Source organism: Arachis ipaensis, chromosome B01, assembly GCF_000816755.2.
Source record: "Arachis ipaensis cultivar K30076 chromosome B01, Araip1.1, whole genome shotgun sequence".
NCBI lineage: Eukaryota > Viridiplantae > Streptophyta > Magnoliopsida > Fabales > Fabaceae > Arachis > Arachis ipaensis.
The window spans coordinates 9,458,194-9,477,514 of NC_029785.2; the positions used below are offsets into that span (position 1 = coordinate 9,458,194).

General features: G+C 33.6%; 2 protein-coding genes across 7 annotated transcripts in view; both read left to right on the top strand.

Moving 5' to 3' along the window:
- Nucleotides 278-6,476, top strand: LOC107623392 (sodium/hydrogen exchanger 4). 6 transcript variants are annotated; one of them, XM_016325671.2, is made up of 14 exons: nt 278-675; nt 1,020-1,138; nt 1,368-1,465; nt 1,582-1,650; nt 2,238-2,284; nt 2,383-2,574; nt 3,417-3,463; nt 3,571-3,637; nt 4,700-4,800; nt 4,875-4,976; nt 5,160-5,307; nt 5,404-5,466; nt 5,577-5,660; nt 6,019-6,476. In XM_016325671.2, the coding sequence occupies exons 1-14, from the start codon at nt 523-525 to the stop codon at nt 6,304-6,306; spliced, it is 1,578 nt and encodes a 525-aa protein (XP_016181157.1). In that variant the 5' UTR covers nt 278-522; the 3' UTR covers nt 6,307-6,476. The 6 variants fall into 6 exon arrangements, with proteins under 6 accessions (XP_016181157.1, XP_020972884.1, XP_016181230.1 ...); XM_021117225.1 differs by having other exon boundaries at nt 2,271-2,284; XM_016325744.2 differs by having other exon boundaries at nt 1,582-1,641.
- Nucleotides 18,497-19,321, top strand: part of LOC107623315 (proteasome subunit alpha type-6) — a 5,408-nt gene continuing 4,583 nt past the window's right edge. The window contains exon 1 of the mRNA XM_016325556.2: nt 18,497-18,812. Within this exon, the coding sequence (XP_016181042.1) occupies nt 18,737-18,812 (76 nt within the window). The 5' untranslated portion in view covers nt 18,497-18,736. The remainder of the gene's footprint in view (nt 18,813-19,321) is intronic.

Sequence of the window (19,321 nt, forward strand, 5' to 3'; positions counted from 1 at the left end):
TATTAATTAAATATAGACAATTTTTTCAATCTAAAATTTAAAATACATAAAATAATTTTAAAAAAATAAGTTAATATTAGTTAAATAAGAGATATTATTTATATTTAAAAAAATCTAACGATTGTGTATGTTATGTGTCAGCTATAGGAGCTTATCATAATTATGAAAGGACACATGTTACCACATTTCATGCACTCTCTACTACGTGTTCTTCCTTCCTCTCACCGCCTCAACCTCTGAATAAGTAATCCATAACATGCATTCTTTCTTTGTTTGTTTCTGTTCTTCCCTCGTGAACAAACACTGCACTTATCAAAAAATAGTCCAGCAAAAACAATCAACCTAAATAAAATCTTTATAATAAGTCTTTGATTCTATCACACATATATAGCTTGCTACCCTTCTTGATTAGATATACGCAAACAAACAAGAAGAAAAAGCTAAGGCTGGTGTACGTGTATGTGTGTGTAATCATTATTATTACAATAACTTCTTCTAAGTTTGAGAAGAAAGCAAATAATAATGATAAATAATTTGTTGGTTAATTTTGCTCATGAACACAAGAAAGTGGTCCCAATATCACTGTTTGTTGCTGTTCTGTGCCTTTGCTTGGTCATTGGTCACTTGCTTGAAGAAAATCGATGGGTTAATGAGTCCATTGTAGCCATTTTACTTGTAAGCAAGCCACTTTCACTTCATCTCTGTTATTTCAATCTTCTACTTTTGTTCTATATTTTGTTATATGTATGCATGCAACATTTGTTGTTGTTAAAATCAATGAATATAACAAGCAAATGAAAAAACTACTGAATTTTGGGAGAAGTCTGATAAGAAATTAATCAGTAGTATGTGATGATGATCCTATATCATCTTATTTATTTACAAAACTAGTGCAAAGAAGAATGATTAATCACTATTTTATTTTCCCACTGAATTATGCATGTCATTACAAATTTACAAGAACAAGAAATAAAAAATTAATTTGTTCTATTTAGTGTCTGTAACATTCTCCTTGGTAGGGATGCATAGCTGGAAGCATACTCTTATTAGTCACCAAAGGAAAAAGTTCCCACATTCTTACCTTTGATGAAGAACTCTTCTTTATATATCTCCTTCCTCCCATAATCTTCAATGCTGGGTAAAATAAACTTCTCTCTGTTCTCTTTAATTTCTTGTATATATATTATATGATGAAACTCACATGCAGGTGGTGTCTTCAGGTGAAGTTGATAGTTGATAGTTGAGTTATTAATTATCAATTATCAACTTCGTATGAATTGCATGTGAGTTTTTACCATATTATATAGCACTTGATTAATTTCTTTGCTGCCAAAAGTTTTGATGTTTTGATCTTTCCCTTCAAACAGATTCCAGGTGAAAAAGAAACAATTCTTCCATAACTTCTTAACCATCATGATGTTTGGAGTGATTGGTGTTTTTATTTCGACTTCTATTATTACGGGCGGTAATGCAAATCTCTTAACTTTTTCTGTGAAATCTATAATAGCATTAGTATATTGGATCACCATGAAATTTTGTTTTGAAACTCACCTTCAAATGTTTTGTATTTGGTCCACCTAGGCAGTTGGTGGCTGTTTCCTAAGTTGAACTTCCTCGGCTTGAGTGCGCGGGATTACCTCGGTGAGATTGGTAAACTGAGAATTAGAGCTTTATTTTCTTATTTTACCATTTTTTTTTAATTTTAGAGAAGTTTTTCTATGTTTAAATGTGCCTCTAATAAGTAATAATATGTCCGGTAATGTTAGGGGAAAAAAAAAACAGCCAGAACTTATTTTATTTAGAATTAATGAATGATAAATAAAGTAAGTTCTGATTGCTTTTTGGCTAATTTTCTTTGGTTACCAAATATTTTCGAATATGCCTAACATTTAACAAGGAAAATTGGTCTTTTTGGGCGCTTTAATTAACGACTTAAAAAGAGATTAAGTCTAATTGGTTTTATTTTTATCTTTTTTTCTTACTTTTAATATTTTTTATTTTTAAAATTTCATGAAGAAAATTGATTTCACTATTTTTCTTCACGTAAACTGAAGATAAAATAGAAAATGAAAATAAAAAGCAGTCGGTTTGGTTCAATTTTTATTATAGGTGTTGTGTATATTGACACATTTGTTTGTAGGATATAAGATGCCTGTTATTGTTCCTTTAATCCTTATTATCATATTGTAATGATAATTAATTATTGGCTCACCTTAATTTAATTTAATTGAATTCAGCTATAGGAACAATTTTCTCATCAACAGACACAGTTTGTACACTGCAGGTTGGTTGAAATAACCCCCCAAGTTGGGGTCAAATGAACATTAATAAAAAGGACTAAAATGCAAATAGAGTGAAGTTAGAAAGTTGGTTGTGTTGTAGGTGCTGCATCAAGATGAAACTCCTTTACTATACAGCCTAGTGTTTGGGGAAGGAGTGGTAAATGATGCAACATCAGTTGTTCTCTTCAATGCTGTTCAAAAGCTTGATGTTTCCAGACTCAGTGGCAGGGCATTCCGCGTTCTCGGAGATTTCTTGTATCTCTTCTCATCAAGCACTGCTCTTGGAGTATTAGTAAGTTTCGGATGTTAATAAAATAGTTATATGATGACATGTAACATAATCATTTTGCAATGTGTTACTGTTTAATTAGCAGCAGAACCAATTTGTTTACTAATTTGAAACGTTTAACTTTGAGTATCAATTTGGTGAATACGTGATCTTTAAGGGGCATTTTGACTAATAATCCTAATAAGTTTTAGAAATGTGATTTCATACTATACAAAACTTAAGTGAGATTTAAAAAATTGAGTAAAGTTTGAGACTAGCAATTTTTATTTATGCTGATCAGCATTGTATATACTTTAGCACTATAAGATAGCGTTTGTTTTGAGATATTGGGACGGAAACTGTGAGACTGGGACTCAATATCATATTTGTTGGCCCTGGTATTAAAATTTCAGTTTCTGTTTTCAAAATTTTAGTATTTCAGTACTTTCAGGATATTGAAATTTTTGGAGATGGAACTGAAACTTTAATAACATTTTATACCTAAAATACTACTCTATTAGAGCTTTATCTTTATTTCAGTCTCAGTCTTCCACTTTACAACAAATACAATATTGAGACTTATTTTAGTTTCTATCTCTCAATCTCAGTCTCTCAGCTCCGTCTCTCTTCCAAACGCTAACTAAGTATATTGGACTTTCTTTTGACATCAGTAAGTTTGTTGGCTAACTGCGGTAAAAAAAACATTGCTAGAGAAAGTCTTGTATGAAAATTACACTTTACAAAATTAATTAGGAGAGTCCATTTTCATTTCTGGTAAGTTTCATTTTTTATTAAACTAGCTTAGTAGCTTTTACATGTACTTAATAGTTTTGATGGACAAATTAAATAATCGGATTATTCCACAGACCGGACTTCTCACAGCATATATCTTGAAAGGCTTAAGTTTTGGAAGGTATGTATGTATGTATGTATGTATGTTTTACAAGAATGGTGTGAGATTGGAATATCAAAGTTCAGTGATTGCATACACAATAAATTTGCCTCTGCATATGCCTGCAGACATTCAAGTGTTCGCGAAATTTCATTGATGATGTTAATGGCATACCTATCTTACATGTTGGCCGAGGTATTTGAAGTTCATGCAATGCTATTATTGTTTTCTGTAGAATAATATATGCAGGCCATTTACCTTAGGCATTAAATTAAATTATCTTATAATTAATCTATTAGAGTGAAAGATAGTACAGAGCAGAATTGAAGTACACATTTAATTTCTTCTTTATGTTGGTTCATCACTATAGACAATAAACATTAAAACAACTATAGCTCAATGTTTTAAAGAATTCATAAAGTTGACTATTTTAGAATTTTTAGCACTCAACTCGACTGGTTTGACCAAATTTGACCAGATCATTATACATTGCATAGATATAAACATAGGTATAGAAAAATAAATTAAAAAGGAAAAAATATGTTGGTTACAAAGTGTATCCATATTATATGGATATAGAGTAGAATTAAAGTATACTAAATTGAGCCAATGAGTTATAGCTCAAATGGCATAGTCTCCCCATACTCAATTAAGAGGTTGCGGGTTCAAGTCTCATATCTTTGGTAAAAAAAAAAAGTATACTAAATTGTGTATAAATATATTTATTTAACTTATTTTCAATGTGTATTTTGTATTCCAAATATGTATTTTATACTAGTGGCTGATTTTAGTATATATCTAATACGATTAGAATAAAATAGATGTAACAATAATTTTCTCCTCATTTGATTTTTCCTGCTTTTTTCTTTTGGAGTGAGAGATATTTTAACAAAACCTTGTATTTTTTATTTTTTGGTTACATTCGTGGCAATGAGATTCTTTTGACCTGCATACCAATCTAGTTTCATAGTGTAGATACAGTGAACTTGGGAGTGATTTTCTTTTATTAACATCCATGTTATTATTATAACTCATAGGTAATGTTAGAGAAACAGTATTTAAAGTTAGAATATATAACATAACATTCATAATTTCATATACATAACATCAGTAATTAAATCTAAAATTGCACAATATTCTAGCGATAATTAATGAATGATAATTAATGAATGCTAAATAAGGTAACTTTTGGCTAATTGGGCCGATTTTTTATTGTTCCCTAAACATTAATTGTAATTCTATTAACTTCTTATGCAGCTACTTGAATTAAGTGGAATCCTCACTGTTTTCTTTTGTGGGATACTAATGTCACATTATGCATGGCATAACGTAACTGAAATTTCAAGAATCACAACCAGGTATCAATTAATCATTTCAAGATTCAGAGCCTTCAAGTATACAGATTCAATACATGTGTTCCTCTCCTATACAGGCATGTGTTTGCGACAATATCGTTTATTGCAGAAACTTTCATATTTCTTTACGTGGGAATGGATGCACTTGACATTGAAAAGTGGAGGATGACCAAATTAAGGTGCTAGTCCCTAAGAAAATGCTTTTTTTCTTTGGTTAATTTAGATATTGAGTAGATATTGCATGAATTAGATCATGTGATAATATTATATAGTATATTGCTTCAATTAAATTTCACACTCCTTTTTTTGTCAAAATAAATAAACCACATAGGCACATACTAATGATGATTCTCTTACTGCAGTTCCGGAAGTTTGATGGGAATTTACGGTTGCTTAATCTTACTGATATTAGTTGGGCGTGCTGCATTCGTCTTCCCGCTCTCGGCTTTTGCCAATTCCATGATGAGTAGGCGCGCCGGGAGCGGGTCAAGTATCACATTCAAACATCAGGTCATTTAACTAACATGTTTAGTATATTGTTTCCAATTTCTCATGATGTTCTAGTTAAAGGATTATTTGTTATTTTCTTAATCTTGGTTATTCCAGATAATTATTTGGTGGGCTGGTCTAATGAGGGGAGCAGTCTCAATTGCTCTTGCTTTCAAACAGGTACATACATGCATGAAATTTTAATAAATTTTGACATTATAATTAAAAAGAAATTGTTGTCCAATGACCAAGAATACAATTGGATTATTGTCTCCTTTTTATTTATGCAGTTCACATTCTCTGGTGTTACCTCTGATCCCGTGAATGCAACTATGATTACCAACACCATTATTGTTGTTCTTTTCACCACATTAGTAAGTTGACTATTACTCTATTTAATAGTAAATCTTTTTCAACGCTGTTGAATAGAATTGTTTGTTCATGTGCATATTTTCTAATTATTTTAGGTGTACACAAAAGACCAGTCACAAAATCAGTCATCCGTATAGAGTATATATTGGAATATAAAATAACATTAAAAATGAGTTAAACAACACATATATTTATACATAAATTGATTTGATGATTGATTTTTTGTATGCATATAACATTCTACGTTAACACACGACCATAGATTGTTCATATTTCGGCAAATTCGACGATCATTTAGAAGGTACCACAGAATTTCCCCAAATGATTTAGAGAATTGATATTTTGATAATATCCTTGCAGGTGTTTGGTTTTCTAACAAAACCACTGATTAGATATATGCTTCCCCACAACAATGGAACAAGAAGAAACACAAACCATGAAGCAGGAGGGACACCTGGTGAGGACTTGAACTTGCCTTTGTTGTCTTTTGAAGAGTCAGCAGCAACAAACATAAGCCGTGCAAAGGAAAGTCTTTCCATGTTCATAGGGTCTCCAGTATACACCATACATCACTATTGGAGAAAGTTTGATGATGCATACATGAGGCCTCTCTTTGGTGGACCTCACCATAACAGGTCGCGGTGCTAGTCAAATACTATGTCATATATAAAATAATTTAGTCAAATATATTAAATTATTTAATAATTTTCAGTTATTATTTTATGTCCCTGCATGAACAGTCCTTTAAAGCAATGAAACTAGTGAGCATCTTTAACATTGATTTTCATTTGAGAAATGAATATATTAATTTAAAATTAGTATTATCACCCCTTTTTTTAAACAGAGATCAAGCCAAATGTAGAAGCCAACTTCTTATTGTTGTACAATAAAATAACCTTGTTTAATTTCATGTTCTTTAACATCTCTCCCATAACCTTTTTTATATCATTGGATGTGAAAGTATCTTCAACTACCAAAACATGCACTTTCTTGTCTATCCCAATGTAACTACGACCATGTGTAGTTGTCACTTTCCTTTCGAGGATCAGATGGCATCCTAAAATCTAAACTGAGAAATCTAATTCTAATGAGTTTATGGTTGATTTTTTTTTTGTTTAAGTTAAAAGCGAGATTCGAATTCGAGAATTTTAGATGGGAAGACCGAATTTTAGATGGGAAGACTATGTTATATGTTATTTATGTTATATGTTATTTGAATTATAGTTCATTGATAATTTATAATTGATTTTAATAAAGTAAAATTTTTAAACATAATAAAGTTCAGTTTAATATAAATCGAGTTTAATATAAATCGAGCTGAATTTCATGTGTTTTGAGTGTTTCGACTAATTTATTCTTATTATAGTGATACTTAAATTTTTTTATATTGTGTTTGACATATTTTATGTCAGTAATTTTACTTAATTAATTACTTAATTTTATTTATTCGGCAAAACTGGAAAATCAATTAATTATTTTCTAGTAAAATTTTTTTATCTATTATTAACTTAAATATATTAATACTCTTACTACTACATTGTTTAGTCTACTTATGCATGCTACATAAGATTTTACTACTCTTTATTTCTTAATATTTCATACCAATTAACGAAAACTCCTTTAGGTAAGTTTAAATTTGTCATATTTTTTTATTAAATACATTCAAATATATAATGATTATAAAATTAATTCATAATTTTACATTATTTTTTTGTGCTTTTTATTTTAAGACTTGGTTTTTGATTCTTCATCTTCATCATAATCGTTTTTCAAGTTTTTTCAAGAAGCCATGAGTCCCTTCTTCTTTCTCCTTTTCGGCTTCTCCGCCTTCTTTAGTTTAGGGCAATCAGATTTGAAGTGCCTGGTTTCTTTGCAGTTGTAGCAAATCACTTTGCTGAAATTCATTTTCCTTGAGCTGCTTCCTCTGTTTTTCTCCTTTAACTTCACTATTTTCCTGAATTTCTTAGCAAACAAAACAAAATCATTTTTAGATGAGTTATCACTGGATTCATCATTCAGAGGGTTAGTAACAGATTTGAGGGCTATTCCTTTTCTTTTTGAATCTTTTTCAAATATGTGTTTTTAAAGGCAAGTAAATTTTCTTTCAAATCATCATATGTCATAGAATCAAGACCCCTACTCTCAGATATTACTATTGCCTTAGTTTTTCACTCTTTTGTGAGACTTCTCAAAATTCTCCTCACAAGCATAGATTCAGGATATGTGATCCCCATAGCATCCAAGCCATTGATGATGATGTTGAACCTTTCAAACAGTTCATCTATCGATTCTCCTTCCTTCATTGAGAACATTTTATATTCTCTATTTAGCATGTATATTATGGTTTTCTTTACTAGGGTGTGCCTTTATGAGTGATTTGAAGTTTGTCCCATATTTCCTTTGCCGTTGTGCATCTTGATATCCGTCGATATTCCTCGAAACTGATTGCACAGTTGAGCAAGTTGATAGCTTTGGCGTTGAGCTCCACCTTTTTTCTGTCTTCTTCAGTTCAACTGGCTTCACCCTTAAGAGAGACCACACCATCAGCTCCTGTAGTGGTTGGAAATTGAGGACCTTCTAGAATTATCTTCCACTGTAATCTACTGATTGGACAAAAATCTTCATTCTTTCCTTCCAATAAGTGTAGTTCTTTCCATTAAAGAGTGGAGGTCTGTTGCTTGACTGCCCTTTTGTCAGAGTGTAGGCCACCAGATTTGAGCCACTGTTTTCTGTCATCAGGATCTTTTCTCCAAGCTGAAAAACTTGATCTCTTTGAGACTTTGCTCTGATACTAATTGATGGTAATCAGTGGCTAAGAGAAGGGGTGTTGAATCTTAGCCCCTTTTTGTACTTTAATACTTGCTGCCTTTCAAATTAGCTTCAGGAGATTTTTCTGCGTTTTGTCTCATAACCAGACACGAGACATTTTTTTTTGTCTCGTACCCAGTCAAGAGATATTTTTTAATTTTATCTCCTTAGCAACAGAAACTGAAATAGAGTAGAAGAGAAAGAGAGAACCACACCAAGAAGTATCTTGGTTCAGCTGATAAGTGCAATGCAGCCTACGTCCAGTCTCCATCACAACAATGATGGAATTTCACTATAATCAAACAGATTACAAACGCCAATTCTTCCCTAGGAACTACCCTTCCTATCCAGGACAAGTCCAGAGTCTATCCCCAATCCTGAACTTGACTTGGTCACCTACCAAGCTTTCAACTGCTAAGTGCTAACCCAACTTGCAAGAAAATTTCTACAGAATCATGATACACAACTCATAGATGTACAAAGGACCTCTAAGGCACCTATGGCTTTTTCTTTAATTTTGTACACTCTGTCTTTTTTCACTCACTGACTTTTTTTTACAAACCTCACACTGTTTGCCTTTTTCACCATGAGATTCAAACAGACAAAACTAAAGAAAATGCAAAATAAAACACATTGAAGGAGAAGAACTTCTGTTAGCTTGGGTAGCAATGAGAACTCTGTGCTTTCTTCCCTTGTCTCAAGCCTTGACTGTTCACCCTTATTATAGAAGGGGAAGTCTCCAAGGTTGAAACGGTTCAACCGAGCCAATTTTTTCTTCTTCAACACCAAAAAATCAGTTCGGACAGAGAGAAGAGAGAGAGAACCGAAAGCTAAAACCAACATGCAATTATCTCTCTCTCATCCATTTTCTTCAAGCTTCATCAATCTAAGCCTTCCATCTTGACTTGGTCCCCAAGAAGGATTTCTGACTCTTGATGAATGCTTGATCTTTGACAACTCTATCTGCTCCACTTTTGCTTCCTCCTCCACGTAGCTACAGTAGCTACCTTCTGTGATGGATGAACAAAAAGTAGAAACGAGCCATACCACAGGGATCTTCTTCTCTGACCGAATTGGATTGCTACCATTTTTAGGTATGAAGATCTTGAGACTTCTTCACCACATCTTACCTTTAGTGGTAAAGATCTCAATCACGCCATACTGTAGATCTTCTTTTTGCAAGGGCCATCATCACCTTGGCCGCTTGCTTCTTCATAGCTTCTATTTTTCTTCCTCTGATAGCTTGCTTCTACTAGCTTCTTTCCTGTCAGTGAAGTGATCAAAAACTAGAGAGAGAAGAAAGAGAAGAAAGAGAAAACTTTGGAAGTAAAGAAAGAAATTAAAATCAATTAAAGTCAATTAAAACCCACTTCCATCCCCTATGCCTAGTAACTTGTAACTCATTAAAGGCAATCAAATCAATTTCAACTTTCTCTTTCCTGTTACCAATGCTTGCATTAAATTCAAGTTAATTAAATTTGAATTCCATCAAAGAGGGGAGTGGGTGACCGAACCAAACATGCACTACTCCTTCCTTCTTTCTTTTCAATTCGAACCAAGCCTTGTTGGTCTTGCAACAAAGATTTAATTGGGCTTGCTCAAGAATTTTCTGGCCCATCTAACATAGTAATAATTCAGCCATTCTTCAAATAGAATTTTGTACAAGGCTGGATATTACATTGGGTTTTGATGTGATTTTTCGGCCCAACAAAAATCTGCAAATTAACAAAATTATTAATCAGCTAATTTTGAATTAAAATTTAATTTAATAATTTTGTAATTAATTATTGTTAACAATGTTTGATCATCATCATATTTCAAGCTTTTCAAACTCAACAATCTCCCCCTTGATGACAAACATTATTAAAAATTGAATTAAGAAAAAGGTAAAGATTAAGAGTACTCCCTTGAAGATTTTTGGATCCTCCCCTTTCTATTTGTCACATAACTCCCCCTTGATATGTGCCATTTTTATCAGTGGAAGCATTACTCGTAACAAGCTTTATACACTCCAAAATGTATTCAACATATGATACAAAAGAATGTTGAACATTTTGATTTTTGAGCATATGTATTAAGATAAATAAAACCTGATTTGTTATCTTCTAAACAGTTTTTCTGTTCACAATAAATAACCATAAAGTATGCCTGAGTACAAATTACATTGCAACCAAGCCTCAGCATACTTTAACTCAACATGTTTTAAACAGATAATTCCTATAAGAAAATATTTGCTGTCAAAACATTTGATCAAACAAAAATTATCTAGCAACATACAGTTCATCCAACATATCAGATCAGTTATTGGCAAAAGGTATCAGAACATGATAATGCAGAAATCGGATCACATAACCTCCTTTAACCATAAAAACAGAGCATGAACTAATCATCAGAGAATAAAAAATAGAAATTTAGAGCACATATTTCCAACAGGTTTCAGCCCTATTTCTTTTTCTTTTAAATCCTTCCCCTTTTGTCATCAAGGAGCTAAGGACTTGCAAAACAGATGAAAGAAGCATGCCAAAATAATAGATTAATAACCAAAGCAAAAAGGATCCAAATTATCCAAGTATAGTCAACCAACAAAAAAAACAGTACTCAATCCAAAAAGAGCAGTAAACTAGAAATTGTTCAAAAAAATGGGCAGCAATAAGCCTAACAATTAGGCATCAGACAGATTCACATCAGAGTCAGAGAGATTATTATCTTTGTCGGAGGGAGCCATATCCTTTTCAAAGCTTTGGAGAAGCAGATTGATCCTTTCATTACATTTGTTCCAAGCTTGTTCATTTTGGTAAGCCTGCTTACGAGCTTCTTTGTAAGAATGTGCCATCAGTTTGGACATATGTGAAAGCTCATTTACAACGTCCTTGAGTGACTCAGCAAGCTTAGATGGCTCAGAAGGACGACTTTCAAGATCACTGTCAAATGACATGGCTGGCATTGAGCTTTTTTCTTTGTTTCCTTTCCCGGTTCCAGAAACTCCGCCTCCTTTGATGGTAGACACCCTGTTTCTTACAGGCTCATTTATTAAATCAACATGAAAATGTTCAAAGATACATGTGAGAAAAATACCATAAGGCAGATTTGCCTTCTTATCACTACGCACACAGTCCCACATGTGACGCACCATTAAATAAGTAAATGAAATAGATGAAGAAGTAAGAATAGCAAAGAGAACTAGGGTATCGCAAACTGTTACTCTCTGATAAGAACCGCTCTATGGCATTAGAATGTGGTTGATAATTCGGTGAAGCAGAGCTCTCACTGGCCCGAGAGCTTTGTAAGTCAGCACAGTCCCATCCAATGCAGAGAAATTTTCACAGACTTGAGTCAGAGCAATCTGATAAGAAATTCCAACTTGAGAATCCCACTTTCCTGACATATATGCTGTGGCTCCTTCATCAGTATACCCTAAGGCAGCGCTAATAGTCTCTCTGTTCAGAGTCAAACATCTAATCTAATAATATACAATTTCATCATAATTCAACATAGGGTTCACTAAATTGGAAATTCACCAAGGTTTAAGATCTTCTTACCTTACCCACGGACTAATGGAACAACACCCAAAAAGCCAAGTGACGCCTGTGCGTCGGCCACGCGTATGCATGGGTGCGTTTTATGCCCCACGCACAAAACCAGCACAACTTTCGGGAATTTTGACTGGACAATTGATTTATCTCATCGACGCGTACGCGTTGGCCAGGCGCACGCGTGGGTAGTGAACATTTGAAAACAACGCGTGCGCGTCGGCCACGTATACGCGTGGGAGTGCGTTCTGCCAAAAATTTTACTAAGTTAAAAAGTTGCAGAATTCACAGTTTCAAACCCCAATCTTTCGACGGGCATAACTTCTCCGTTTCAAATAATTTTTCACCCGTTCTTGGAACGACATAAACATCCCGGAACTTCGAGGTATTTGTCCAAATTTCGGACGAAACGGATGGAGGACACCCCAGGAAAGATTTTTTTGTCTTTGAAACATTACGAAAACACAGCGCTTTAGACTTCTCCACATTAATCTTTATCCCATAAGCTTTACAAAAACTTTTCAATACTGCCATCATATTTTGAACTTGTTGTTTCTCTGCTTTACAGAAGAAGTAAATTATCAGCGAATATTAAATGAAAAATTCTTGGATCCCCTCTAGAAATAGCAACTGGCTTTCACCTCCCATAACAACTTGATGGTTAATCATGCAGGACAGTCTCTCCATACACAACATGAATATATGGTGACATAGGATCTCCTTGTCCAAGACTCTCTCTGGGAGCAAAATTGTCCAATCTATCACCATTGCAAAGAATAGACAAAGAGGATGAAGTGACCTAGCTCATAATCAAGTTGACTGTAGGACTAGGAAACCCGAATTTCATGAGGGTCTACTTTAGAAACCTCCAATCAACTCTGTCATACACTTTCTCCAAATCAATGTTAAATGCTAGATTTCCTTTGTTTGTCTTATTCCTTTTCATGAAATGAAGTATCTCTTGCGCTATAATAATGTTGTCCGGTGCTCCCCTTCCAGTAATAAATTCCCTTGAAAGGGCCAACAGTATTCGTGAGATGAGGCAGAGTCTGTTGACTAGAACTTTAGTGATAACCTTGTATACCACATTACAGAGACTGATAAGTCTAAATTCCTTCATCGATATCGATGAATCCACCTTGAAAATTAGAACCAGAAGAGTCTCTATCATTCTGGAATCAATTGTACCCCCAGAAAAAGTTTTCCTAACTTTTTTATATATATGCTAATTGTAATAACGTGATTCATTTTATTAATTTAGGCAACATAACTTGATGCTCAAAAAAATAAAATCGGAGATTGGGTGAAGTCTGATTAGGTAGGGAGAAGAATTGAAGGTAATGCGAGGAAATTTTACAATAAATCAAAAATAGCAAGCTCAATTTCGCCTCAGCCAAAGAAGAAACCATCTCCTTCTTGGCTTATGAAAAGCTTATCAAAACTCAGCATGTTAAATTAGGGGAAAAAACCAAGAACTCATAAAGCAGCAAAATAGGGGCAATTGTGGAGGCTTCAAATGATGGTACTAATGATTCATACACATCAAACTGATGTAAATGAAAATATTATAATTGCTACCATGGCTGTTAAAAAAGGAAAGATCTCTAGGCTGAAGCAAATGGCAAGAAAAGGAGGTAATAACATAAAGCAAGCTGGAGAAAAAAGGAAGAATGTCGTCAAGGAGAATAATGATCAGCAGAAAAAGATCTGGCTTGGTATTAATCAGATGTTAGAAGATCAAGTGGAGGGTGTCAACCTTCAATTGGCACTCAAGGAGATATGAGACTACAGTTTGAAAAGACCTCTAACAGTCTAGAATTTAAAAGGGAGGTCAAGATCTCACTTTTCCTAGCTTGGTTTCTTTTGCGAAACTAAAAACCAAGCTTACTAGGTGGAGAGAAAAATAAGTATAACTGTATTTAATAATTGGTTTATTGTGGATCCTGAGGGTACGGCGGGAGGTTTGGCATTAGCTTGGAGGGAAGGCGTGACAGTGTAGTTTGTGCAATCGGATCGGTTATTTATTACCGCAAGAATTACTGATCAGGACCTTAATGAGCGTTGGGGTTTGATAAAAGTGCACCTAAGTACCAACGAACAGGTTCGGTTACTGCAATTTTCACAATTATAGTTGGTTATCCAATAATTCATAGGAAAGGTGATGGTCGTTGGAGATTTTAATACCATTACTTTGCAATCCTAAAAGTTGGAAGGTACTAATAAATCCGAATCCTCTATCACTGCATTTCAAAACTTTATTAATGATGGGAATCTCGTGGACATAGGGATAGAGGAAGACCTTTTACTTGGTCAAATAGGCGTTACGGGTATAATTTGGTTCAGGAAAGATTGGATAGGGCCCTTATCGGAACTGATTGGCTGTTAGTGTACGCTAATCTGGTGGTTCTTAGGCTTTCTGAGTTAGGTTCAGATCATGCCCCACTTCTGATAGATTTTAATCGGAGCTTAGAGAGATCTAAGAGAAGATTTATATTCCAAGAGAAATGGTGTTTAAAACACGAGGTCCGGCAAATTATTTGTGATACTTGGAAAGAAGAAATTCCAGGCTCCCTAATGTTATTCTGGCGCAAAAGTTAAAAAGGTGTAGATACCACCTTGTTCAATGGTAAATGGAGGGCACTTACAAGTCACAACTCTAAAAAAGATATTTAGAAGTTAAATAGTCAAACAAAAAATTTGAGATAAGCGGGAATTTTTGTTGCAGAGGATATGCTGGAGCTAGAGCGAAAATTAGAAAGAGCTTGTCATGATGAAGAGATGTATTGGAATACGAAGTCTAGGGATAAATGGCTTCAAGAAGGGGACCGAAACACTCAATTCTTCCATCAAAAGTTCAGAAACAAGATGAGAATAAACAAAATTTAGAAATTGGAGTCTCAATGGTGAAACAGCTACTACTAATTCAGAAATTGCAGGAGTGGCTGAAGGGTATTTTAAGGAGATTTTCTCTTCCACTTGCCAAACTGATCCGGAGCCTTATTTCACTAACTTTGAGCCAAAAGTTACAGCTTTCATGAACCGTAGGTTGCGAAGACCAATTACTATAGAGGAAGTTTAGAGAGCTACTTTTAATGTGCACACTCAGAGTGCTCCAACAGAAGATGGTATGATAACCAAGTTTTTCTAGTACTACTAGGAGTTATTAGTGGTGTATTTCATGCAGTTCGTAGCTTCTTTGCAGGTGAAGACTTCTTTAAAGCTTTAGTCATACTCATATTTGTCTTATACCTAAAGTTTCAAATGTTAGCAATATGACTCTGGTAAGACTTGTTAGCCTCTCTACAGTGGTTTATAAAATTATTTCTAGAGTTTGGTTTTAAGACTTCAAGGTTTATTGACAAATTTAGGTGAGTCTTAATCAGAATGCATTTATCAAAGGCCGCTCGATCTCAGATAATATTTTTATTGTACATGAATATATCTACTATCTTAAAAATAGGATGCAAGAGATTGAGTCTGAAATGGCTATGAAATTAGATATGAACAAGGCTTACGATATGGTGGAATGACACTTTTTCTGGTTTATGTTGTCTAAAGTTGGTTTTGGTGGTACTTTGATTACTCGGATTTGAAAATTGGTCAGAATTGTTTCTTATTTTATTATTGTGGAAGGTCAACCGTATGCTTTCTTCAAACCAAATAGAGGTATTTATCAAGGAGGTCCTCTATCTCCGTATCATTTTCTATTTTATGCAGAAGTCTCTCTTTCTTACTATACTAGGCAGAACAAAATAGTCTGATTCAAGGTATTCAAGTGTCAAGGAGATGTCCTAGAGTCAACCACTTACTATATGCAAATGATTTGATCCTTTTTGTAAAACCTATATGGATTCGTGTGAGAACATTTTGGAACTCTTACATACATACGAGGGTTTAAGCAGACAAAAGGTAATTCTCAACAACTCCTTAGTCTTTGTTAACTGCAACACTCTGGATTTACTCAGAAATCAGTGGGCAACAATATTAAACATTAATCATAATATGGATAAATATTTGAGTTTTTCTTCCATTGTTGATAAATCTAAGAAGGCTACCTTCAACCTCATTAAGGAGATGGTCAGGAAGAAGATTATCGGCTGGAAAGGAAATTTATTATCCGTAAGAGGTCGGCATATTTTACTCAAGGTAATGGGAGAAGCAATCCCTATATATACCTTCTCATGTTTTAAGTTTTCCGACACTCTCGCTTCAGAATTTCATACTATGCTCTCTTAGTTTTAGCGGCGACAGCAGAGTACAGAGAAAAAATAGTATGGATTAGCTAGAATACAATGATTAGAGCTAAAAAGGAAGGATGACTTGGGATCAAGGACCTCACAGCTCAGAATAGGGAACCAGTTTTGAAGAATAACAATACAACCAAATTTACTCTTATCTAGAATTCTGAAAGGCAAGTATTATAGATACTGTGATGCATTAATAGCTGAAGTTGGAAACACATCATAGAGGTGGTGCAACTTGTTAGAGGGGCGTAAAGTGGTAGAAAACGGGTTGTCTTGGAGTGTTGGTACAAGCTTAGAAATCAAAATCTCTGAAGACCCGTGACTTCCCCCTCTTTATCCTTTCTCCATTCCTCCACAATTAGTTCATCAAGTCGCAAATCAAAAAATTTTTTGGGTTAAGAATTTGTTTATTTCAACCGGCCAATGGAACAAAAATCTAATTCAATAAATTTTTATGTAAGACATTAGTAGTAAAATTTTGTCAGTAAAGATTGAAGGGGACATGGATAAAATCAAATAGGCCTTGCACAAATCAAATACTTACAATGTTGTTTCAGGTTATATGATTATCTACAACTTCTTTCATGAGTCCCTGGAGCTTTGACCTCCAATTTAGAGTTTGAGAAGTCTATGGATGTCCTTGTGGAAGCTCCCAGTCCTCCCACAAAATTCAAATCTTTCTTTGAAAAGTTTGTTATGAACGCCTATCAATCTCTTCTCTTTTCCATCATTGATTTGTATTGACTAGTGAAAATTTTTCTTGTTGTCATGAAGAAGAAGAAATTCAGCTTTACTACTTGGTCAGATGTAGAGAAGTTCAAAAAATTTGGGGACAATCTCAACTCAATTGGTGCTTACCTGATCCTAAATTCCTTATGTACTTGAATTCAGCCCATGGTGGTTGATGGCAACTTAACTACCAAGTGGAACAGGTTGCGATAACCCTCTGAATGGTCTGGAAGGAACGTAATAGCTGAATTTTTTAGCAAAAATATTGTCCCCTAGCAAAAGTGGTAGCTTTGGCAAGAAAGCTACACCAAAAATTGAAAGCTCTCCTTGCCGCTTTCGTTCTTAGTTTCTTATTTACTGATGTTCACTTTCTCCTTTTGATTTTGCTTTCTTTTATTTTTGATGATTTATTGGGAGACCTTCATTGCTTTTTCATTAGGAATGACAATATGCACCTTGTCTGCAGGTATCCAACCCGATCCGTAGCGGGTAAGATTCTTGTGCGGGTTGAATAGGGTGCGGGTTGAACCTCAATCCCATCCGATTAACCCGCACCCTATATATGTATACTTAATAATTTTTATTTAATGCATATTTCAAAAGATTATTTTTATTCAAATTTTAACTGTGTTAAATTAGTCAAATGTATGATTTTTTATGCACTAAAAGTGTGCAAAACTTATTTAATAATATATGAAAGAGAATAATAAGTAATTTATCATCTTATAAAATAATTATCAACAAATAAAATGAGTTGGTAAACTTAAATCTTAACAAAAAATGTAAATTAAATATTTTGTGTATCACTTGCATATCTACACATTTGTTTTTATATTGAATTATGGTTAAGAGTCACAATTTACTCTTTAGTTGCTTGGCTTTCATGAACAAGTTTACAATCTCACTGTAAATAATTTAACTGGTTTTGTTGCAAATAAGTTCAAACTAGTTTTTGGGTCCTATAATATAAATAAGGTTTAATTATTCTGTTGATTCCTATAATAATTTTATTAAATTTTTAATTAGGTCTTTATATTTTTTTAAGAAAAAGTCTAGGGTTCAGCAACTTTGTTAAATTCTGGCCAGCATGTAACCAGCAAAGAAAAATGAGCCATTGAATAAAATCTCACACCAATAAAACCATCATTGATGGCTATTTAATTGCTACAAATCACAAAAGTTGCTGACCCCTAGCATTCCTCTTTTCTTAATTAACTCTTTACATTATTTCGAATTTTGTAATTAGATTATTTTCATACCAAAAATGTTAAAATTAACCGAATATTTCTCCTAAAATGTATGCGGTCAAAGATCTAATTATGTTTTCAATTATGAATACCAAGAAAATTCAATTAACTCTAACATTTTTTGCACTAAAAATGACTTAATTATAAAATAAAAAATAATATAAATATTCAATTAAAAAAAATATAAAAATTTAATTAAAAATTTAATAAAACTATAATAACAACAAATAACTAAAAAAAAAAAATTTTAATACTAATAAATTAATAATAATATAAGTGTTAATTATGCATCGCACTTTTTAGTTTTCTTGAAGAGGAAGAAGAGACCCAACTCTCACTGCAGAAAAGCACAAGCTCCGCCATTGGTTTATTTTAACACATTCTATTCTCTCTTCTCTTGTTGCTTCTGTAATCTGCCACTGCAAAATCAAAGGGACACTCTACTCATAACTCAAAATCCCAAAAAAGAGGAGAAAGAGAGCAAAACCCTAAAACGTGAAACCCTAGTAATCCTCAAACAATGAGTCGAGGGAGCGGAGGCGGATACGATCGCCACATCACTATTTTCTCCCCTGAGGGTCGTCTCTTCCAAGTTGGTATGTAATTTCTTCTCTCTTATTCGAATTCATTATTTTGCTGCAGTTTTTTTTTTATAAATGAAAAAGTTAAATCAAGTTTAGTGTTTGAATTTTAAAATGCGTAGATTTCTAGGGTTTTTCGTGTAGTTGCTTCGATTTTAATGCCTTGCGTTGAAACGTTGACGTGTTAATGGATCAAATATAGTCTAGATCTTTTGTATAGTGGACTGAGTCCCAAAATAAGAAAAACAAATACTGGGTTCGATTTCTGTAACAATTTGAAATTGAGGAAAGTTGTTGTGTAACTTTTTGTTCTCTTACAAAGTTCTCTAATTTTGAGGGTGATAATATCACTGCTACTGTTATTGGGATCATGGGGTAGGTTGGTTCAGTAAATTAGGGGTTTGATTTAATTTGAGTGAGTGAGTGACAAACTATGCATATTCCTGATAACTTTGCATAACACACAAACTATGCATATTATGAATAAGGGCTCATCACACAAACTATGCATTTTATTATTTATT

Excerpts from the sequence above, each read along its gene's own strand:
- LOC107623392 (XM_016325671.2), top strand. The coding sequence starts at position 523 with ATGATAAATAATTTGTTGGTTAATTTTGCTCATGAACACAAGAAAGTG. Across the intron at positions 2,285-2,382 it reads ACACAGTTTGTACACTGCAG|GTGCTGCATCAAGATGAAAC; the intron begins GTTGGTTGAAAT and ends GTTGTGTTGTAG. Across the intron at positions 4,801-4,874 it reads ATTTCAAGAATCACAACCAG|GCATGTGTTTGCGACAATAT; the intron begins GTATCAATTAAT and ends TCTCCTATACAG.